This window comes from Eufriesea mexicana, unplaced genomic scaffold, assembly GCF_001483705.2.
Source record: "Eufriesea mexicana isolate 0111107269 unplaced genomic scaffold, ASM148370v2 scaffold572, whole genome shotgun sequence".
NCBI lineage: Eukaryota > Metazoa > Arthropoda > Insecta > Hymenoptera > Apidae > Eufriesea > Eufriesea mexicana.
Genome location: NW_016908738.1, coordinates 851,821 through 860,110, shown reverse-complemented (window position 1 = coordinate 860,110; position 8,290 = coordinate 851,821). Strand labels below are relative to the sequence as shown.

The following is an 8,290-nucleotide window of genomic DNA, read 5'->3' as shown; positions in this document are numbered from 1 at the left end:
TTTAATATATAAGCTATACAAAGATATGAAAAAAAATTTAATATACATTAAATTATTATTAATTTATTATTTAATATATATTAAAAGAAAAATGAAAGAAAAGACATGTACATCTTCAATTGTTATGCATATAACATCATAGTTTCTATATGTATCTAATATAAGTAACTCAAATTATGTTCTACATGGATAACTTGAAGTAAAAATGATAGCAGTTTCAAAATATTTATTCCAGATACAAGGCAAATGTAAATATATCAAAAGAGTATGTGTTACAATAATTTTTTTAAATCATTTGCAGAATATATTAACAATAACACTATGTCACTTTTAAGGGATTTGTTTGTATTTCAAATAAATATTACAAAACATATCAAGATTGCAAAAGCATTTCTAGGAAAATGTCTAAAGTTTTAAATACATATTCAAATATAGAAAGTTCAACAGAATTTTGCTATTTGAATAATGGTATGCGTCTTGTATGTGAATGTAGAGAGTCTTTTACCACTACCATAGGATGTTTTATTCCAGCTGGTGCAATGTATGAAATGCCAGAGGAACGTGGTAGTGTTCTATTTTTAGAACATTTACTTTTCAGAGTAAGATAACAAAATATAACAAAACATACAACAAATATGTTTGTAAACAAAAATGAATTATTTTACTTAGTTACTTCATAAAATAATTGTAAATTTTTTAAAATTACTATTAAATATTGACACCTAATGTAGAAAACGAAAAGCAATAATCAACAACAATTAGAAACCATGTTAGAAGAAATTGGTGGAAAAATTGTAACTATTGCTATGCGGGACATATTTCTTTTTTATGGAACAGTTCTATCATGTAAAATAGACAAACTCATTCAATTATTTGCTGATGTTATTTTGAATGGAATAATATGTAAGTCATGGAAAAAAAATATATTTTGTTCTATTAACAAAATTATTTGTATATAATAATGAATTACTTTAATATTTTAGATGATAAAGATATTACAGAAGAAAAATGTGTAATTTTGCAAGAGCTTTTACAAATGGAGTCAAATAAAGAAAAAGTTGTTATGGATTACTTACCCAGTATTGCATATCAGGATACTGCTCTTGGCAACAGTGTATATCCTAATACTAATATAATAAAGTAAATATGAAGATTAGAAAATATTTAATTTAAAAAAATGCATAATAAATATATTTACTTATAAAATGCACGTTAAATTTTCAGGAATTTCTCTACAAAAAATTTGATTGAGTTTCATAATCGTTTATTTCAAACATGTTACATGACAATCGTCTCCACTGGATCCATTTGTTTAAAAGAATTACAAAGGATTGTTTGTCAACATTTTAGGTGTAATGTTGAGGATTATAAATCGTCATTTGCAATTTTTAACAAAATGCAATCTTGTAAAAGATCATTTGAATATCGATTTTCAGGTAAAAAAGATTAAAAATTTTACTAGTTTTCATTATGTTTTTTATATTAATATTTCGTGTACAATATAGCTGCTGAATTACGATTAAGAGATGATGATAATGACTTGGGATATGTAGCAATAGGAATCGAAGGGTCAAGTTATAAACAACGTGAAGATCATATTGCACTTTCTGTAGCTAAACAAGTCATAGGTGCTTGGGATAAGACATATAGTAAGTTAATATTCTATACCTGTTAATTTAATAATTTAGTATGTATTATATAATGTTTGTAATATTTATTTTGAGGTGGAGGACAACATAATGCACCATTTATTGCTCATTTTGCATTCAATACAAATTTATGTTACATGTATAAATCCTTCTTTTGTAATTGGGCACAGTCTACTAGTATTTGGGGCTGTTATTTCGTTTGTGACAAATTATGTCTTATGGTATATTTTAAATATTGTAAAATATCATTACATTTGATAATTGTTACATTTTCTGTATTTATATAGAGTATGATTCATATGCTACAAAAGGAATGGATGAAATTATGTACAACAATAACAGAGAAAGAAGTATTACGAGCTGTTAATCAATGCATTACAAATGATTTAATAATTTTGAATAATCCCACAAATCGGTTTTTTGATATTGTTGAAAATGTTTTTAGATCTGGATGTTATGAACCAATTGAACACAGAATTGTAGAATACAAGGTAGAACATATTATATTCAGTAATTTACTTTTTCCATACAAAATAAGAATTTTACATTGCAGAAAATAACTGCAGATAAAATAAGGGAAGTCTCTACCAAATATATCTATGATCAAAGCCCAGTTGTTATAGCTCTTGGTCGGATTGAAAATATGCCAGATTATTCTCTAATAAGAAATGGGTTATATTTACTAAGATACTAAACATAATTGTAAAAAATTTAAATGATATAATAGTAATGGTTTTTCTTTTAGTATTTATATAAATAATTTAAAAATCAATAAATATGTCAGAATAAATACATAATAGTAAAAAAGATTTATTATCTCTATAACAAATATAAAATTAGTGTGGACCTTAAGATATATTAGATTTGAAGTTACAGTGTTTATAACTAAGAATAAAAGGAAAATTTAAGAAAGTTTAAAGTTCAAAATACGTTTATGATTAAAAATACAAAATTCCATACAAAATATATTAAGGATTTGTACAAATTAATCTTGTAGAATGTAATTAAAGTTAAAATCGAAAACATTTGTACAAAACTTTTAACTAAAAATACAGACATTAATCAAATATAGAAGGGGAGAGAATAATTATAAAATAGACTAGAAAATCTTTGCTTTTGTACTATATTAATATGTAAATAAACCAAAGAAAAAATTAAGATAACAATAAAAGTACTTCAATCATTTCAAACCGCAATATAAGGTTTATCTAATTTTAAAGTTTAAAGTATCGATAACTATGGATCATTCGTCAAACATATATCAAAAATATATTTATTTATAGTATTGTTTATTTCTTTTTGTTTCTACAATAACGGCTATGCGTAATTTATGATTACACGTATATTCTATAATTAGCTTATGAGCGTTGACATTGCTCAAACATAATCCAAAATTCCGTTCCAAAAATTACAAATAAATGATGTGTAACTCACTAAAAATTTTTCTGTATTTATTAATTCGAATATTTGAACTGTTATTATTATAAATAGAGAGTTCATTTGCGAAAATAATGGCTTAATAAAATACAAGAGAAGATAGTTTTAACGATGAATCAATTTTACATAAGAAGTTGAATAAAAAATGTAATAGTAGGATAATATAGATTTTGTGATTCGGGTAGATTATCTTGATAAACCTTATTCTATGACTATGGATGACAGGGTTGAGTAGCGTGAAATCGAGTGAACGAGTATGCGCGCGACCGCGACCGTTAGAAAATTGCACCATTTTTTAGTTGTAATCAAGATTATTTTCTGAGTTGTGCAGTATTATGCTAAACATTCATGATATTCTGAAAAGTGACACATGTGCAGTTTAGTGGTAAAGTAAATTTTTAATTGTGTGATTGTTGTTGGGCGAAATTCTAACTACGCTTCATAGAGGTACTAACGTCGTGCACGAGGCAACATTTTTACCGGGTTCTTTTGAGAGGAGCACTTTTTTCTGTAAACAAAATGTCGGTGGATGCTCTGAGTGATGCAGAATTGCGTAGTAAACTAATGGAGTACGGGTATCCAGTGGGTCCGGTAACACAAACCACTAGGAAGATTCTCGTAAAAAAACTAAAAAATCTCATTGAATCTCGAGGTGGTACAGGGTCACGACATTCATTGGCTGCCAGGTACTTTTAATTTATTATATCCTTGTAATTTCTTGATGTTTTTTATATCTTTATATTCATTTTACTTAATCTTTATACTAGTAGACTTAAATGTCATTAAGCATTGTTTTTCTTTATCTTAATTAAATAACTTTCCTATGTAAGATTTTATTCTTTATATTTTTGTATAGTTACATATTATTTAAGATAGTGCTTATAATAGTGAGTTTTAAGATTGCATTAAAATTTGTTATTGTGTTTATATATTAGGTATAGTAGTGAGGATACAGATGATGACACAAGTTCAACAACTAGTAAAAAGAAAAAAGCAACAGCAAGTGCCAGAAGACAAACTCTAGCAAATCCAATGCCTCCACCCACATCAGTTTTAGCACCTTCTGATGTAAACATATCAAAAAGTTCGATTAAAGATAGAACAACACATTCTGAGTTCAAGGATCCTATAGTACCAGATTATGATAATTCTTCATCTTTCACAACTCGTACAATAACAAAAACTACCCATAAAAAGTACATGAAAACCAATAAAGTATCAAGTATAACTGATGATTTGGAAACTGGTTCAGATTCAGATGTTGTTGAAGATGTAACTAAAACATATTCTCCACCTAAATATTTATCAAATGTTGGAAAATTTCATGAGTCTAGAACTTATGATCATAACATTTCTGATCAAGAACAAATTCCAAAATCATATGATTCAAAATCAAGATCTATTCACACGATAAAAGATAACAAATATAGTGAATCACTTTTTGATTCAAATATTTCTCCAATACATTCACCAAATGAAGATATGTGTACAAAAGACAATGCAAATCAAAGAGATCTTCTAGCCAATTATGAGACACCATTTCTCTCAGAATTTACTAGAAGACTTAGTTCACGGTCATCTACTAATTTACCATCTACAGCCTTGTCTAGTTTAAAAAGTAAGCCTTATTAAATTTATACAATTCCTAGAGGATATATATTAATTAGTTTATAATTTATTATTTTACGTATTAATATTTAGGTCCACCATCACGTTTTACAACGAATTTACCAGACTTAAAAGAAAAAGATTCAAATGGTCATTTTTCTTCCTCAAGATCATTGTATCCATCATCCAGTTCAAGGTATATGTAAATTATATAAAACTATATACAATAAGATAATATAAACAAATCTTCTCCAATTCTAGACACACATCATCAACTGATAGACCTCGGGAAACAGTAAATAGAATATTTAAACCATTGTCTACAAATAGGGAAGATGTACGAAACAATCACAATATGGTGTCTGTAATCTTAGTAGTGGTACTTGCTTTATTTTTTGGAATTCTTGCTGTTATATATATGGGACTTGGTGGAAAAGCAGAAACATTTCCATCACTTTCAACGGGTAGGTATTAAGAATTGTAACAATTAAGTAATATAAAAAAATATTTACAGAAATATAATGCAAATTTTATATTTTAACTAACAATTTGTGGGAAAGCTTTTTAAACGTACTTGTTAATAATATAAATATATTGCAATGTTTTATTAAAAATTGAAATTTTGTAATGTATATGAATAAAATGACTATTAATGTTTTAAAAGATAGGATATATAAATTTGTATTATGTGGCAATTATATTTTCTAAAGAAAGAATCTATAAATACACATTTATTAAAATAGAGTTCATTACATTATTACAAAATTTATTCAACATTCAGTGAATATTAAAAATAATTTTAGTGACTTGTAGATTTTAGTTGCCTTATATGAATTCCATCTTTAATATTCAACAAATGTATAATCAGTTTTGTGATAGTCTGCTTAAGATATGTATTGTTTTTTTTAACATGTCTAATAAAATAATAAGTATTACTGATGTATTAATTTTGATATTTTATTTCCTTTCCCATTATAATGATTTTATCCTATTTTTTTCATATATATATTATATAAAAAATATATATTATTATTATTATTGTTGTTATTATTTAATTAACTTCTTTAAAGGATTCTCCTTTTTTGTAAAAACAAAACAAACATAAGAACATATCTCTTTATGTAAAGATTATAAGATATAAATTGAAATATGTATTTTATAAATTTTGATAATTATTTTTAGTCTTATATTTCAATTTGTAGATAGCAACATACCATTATGTTTTGCTGGAGATGACCGAGAAGCACCTGGAGTTAACTGTGTAATGAAAGAAAATATAGATTCCGTATTACAACTGTTAAAGCGACTGCAACCAATTTTAACAAAAAAGGCTGTGTCCATGATATGTGACAATTCCAGTGAAACTCCTTACCTGACCGATTCTGAGATCATGCAAATGTTCACGAGTAATAAAGTGGTATGGTGAATTAATTAAAATAAAGTATAATTATTATGTTCTGTGTATATATATAAATAATATATATATATATATGTATATATATATATGTGTGTGCGCGTGCGTGTGTGTCTGTTACAGACAAGTTTGGAAGTAAAAGAAGATTTGCAAAATGCACAATTACTTGTCATAAAAAATCCGAGATGGGGCATTTCTCTCATAGATATAAGTGATGATAATGGTAGTTCTGGCGATGTTTTGGATTCCTTGGTATTGCAAAAGAGTTTCTTGATCGTCTCTTACTTCTTTATTTCCATTTCTTTTAATGTATATAGATTAAAGAAAAAAGTATCGCTTTATTTCAGAGTAAATTATTCTCTACTCGTCTAAATGGAAAAGTCGGAATGATGATAATAAACCCGGAGTTGCCGATGCAATGTCTTATCAAGAATAAGCTTTTCACCATATTCTCCTCCCTTCTAATCGTGTCACTTGGTAAATTTTTGACCGACTTATTATGGGAAGAAACTTGTTGAAAATATAATTCCATAAGGTTCTATAATAACGTGATAATGTTATATTTTAAAACATTATGTTTTGTTACAAGTTTAGTACTTTAATACTGTAATTACGTTGCATTAGTAAATTTTGTCTCTTGCTACAATAATGCTTGTTCTGTAATTCTCTTGTGCATGCAATATCGCGACGCTTGATATTCATGTTGTGTGGTAACATTAGATTGAAAGTACATTGTATGTTCTCAAATTTTATATTATATTAATTTATTGTCATGTATAAATAATATTGTAATATATTCTCAGGCCTCTTAGCAGCTACAGGAATGCAGAAATTATTCGTTTGGTATATAAGGTACAAGAAAAGTACCGAGAGAGAAGTGTTTAAACTTGTTAGTGATATTATTAACATGGTCGAGATTCACCATCAAAATGCGGCAGTTGCAACACCCGGCGGTACGCAAGAAAGTTTTCTCGCCATAAATCATGTACGTGATAATCTAATACCTCCAAAAGATAGGAAAAAAATGGCTGGACTTTGGGAAAAAGCAGTGAAATTTTTAGACGAAAATGAATCTAGGTAGTAAATTATTGCAAATTCTATTAGTTATCACATTTCCTTATGTCAAATAAAAGTATTTAATTTTAGAATTCGAAGAGAAGTACAACAGGTTGCAGGAGAAGAATTTTATGTATGGCGCTGGTTGCCTAATAACAATCTTAAATCGAATACTCAAAATTTTGTTTTAAGCAAAAAATCTAAAGTGTGGCAAGGTCAAGCATTTGAAACAATGGAAGGTTCTGTCAATAGTTTGACTTGTTCACCAACACCTTGCTTGAAAATAAGGCATATGTTTGATGCTGATGTGTAAGTAATTCTTAATGTTGCATACATACATGTATTTATATATACTTATGTATATTTCTGTAGAGAATTTGAAGATGATTGGGAAACGAAGGTACAAGATGCTATTCTAGAAAAATGTGGAGAGACCGTAAAAATTCTTCACATCCGTGTAGACCGTGGTAGTCGAGAAGGTTGTGTTTACATGAAATGTATGTCACAGGAAGATGCAGGGAAAGCTTATAGGGCTTTACATGGATGTTGGTTTGATGGTAAATATTTAAAAGATTTATTAATATGTTTTCTCTATTATTTCTATTAAAATCTTACACGATATTTTTTTAGGTCATTTAGTAACTGTGAAGTACCTGAGATTGGAGAGATATTATGAAAGATTTCCAGACGCACGTCGCTGTACAACACCGTTAAAACCAAGTAACAATCAACGATTATCTATGCAAGCGGATTACTAGTAGAAATGCCATGTGGATGTAAATTGACAAAATACCTCTTTGCTTGTATATATATAAATAACAAGCAGAATTTGAGTTTTTGCCGCTGAAATAATTGTTTGCGGACCAGAATTCGCGAGACTTATATTTTTTGCTCTGGAAAAGAGTAGAATTTCGTACTGTCGCGTAGAGGTATAAAATCTGTGAAACTCGCGATTGTGTGATAGAATTCTAAGAATCGAATAGACAGAGACTTTTTTATAAACATTTTTGTTTTGATTTTGTAACGTGAATATTATTATGTTCTATCACCTTTTTTAAGGTACGAAAGTCAAAAAAAATAAGACTCAACATTTATACTATTTATGAAACTACTGTAAAGTAAGTGT

General features: G+C 27.5%; 2 protein-coding genes across 2 annotated transcripts; both read left to right on the top strand.

The window, feature by feature from the left end:
- The first annotated feature begins 401 nt into the window (after positions 1–401).
- LOC108545850 (mitochondrial-processing peptidase subunit beta) lies at positions 402–2,343 on the top strand. Its single transcript, XM_017897645.1, has 8 exons — positions 402–599; positions 732–903; positions 984–1,140; positions 1,225–1,436; positions 1,506–1,649; positions 1,725–1,870; positions 1,937–2,140; positions 2,203–2,343. The coding sequence occupies exons 1-8, from the start codon at positions 402–404 to the stop codon at positions 2,341–2,343; spliced, it is 1,374 nt and encodes a 457-aa protein (XP_017753134.1).
- A 932-nt stretch (positions 2,344–3,275) lies between these two features.
- MAN1 (LEM domain-containing inner nuclear membrane protein MAN1) lies at positions 3,276–8,109 on the top strand. The gene is made up of 11 exons (XM_017897693.1): positions 3,276–3,772; positions 4,022–4,704; positions 4,788–4,890; positions 4,956–5,158; positions 5,897–6,111; positions 6,232–6,360; positions 6,456–6,585; positions 6,912–7,185; positions 7,255–7,473; positions 7,537–7,721; positions 7,795–8,109. Exons 1-11 carry the CDS (start codon positions 3,606–3,608, stop codon positions 7,920–7,922), a joined length of 2,436 nt encoding a protein of 811 aa, XP_017753182.1. The 5' UTR covers positions 3,276–3,605; the 3' UTR covers positions 7,923–8,109.
- Positions 8,110–8,290: the final 181 nt, after the last annotated feature.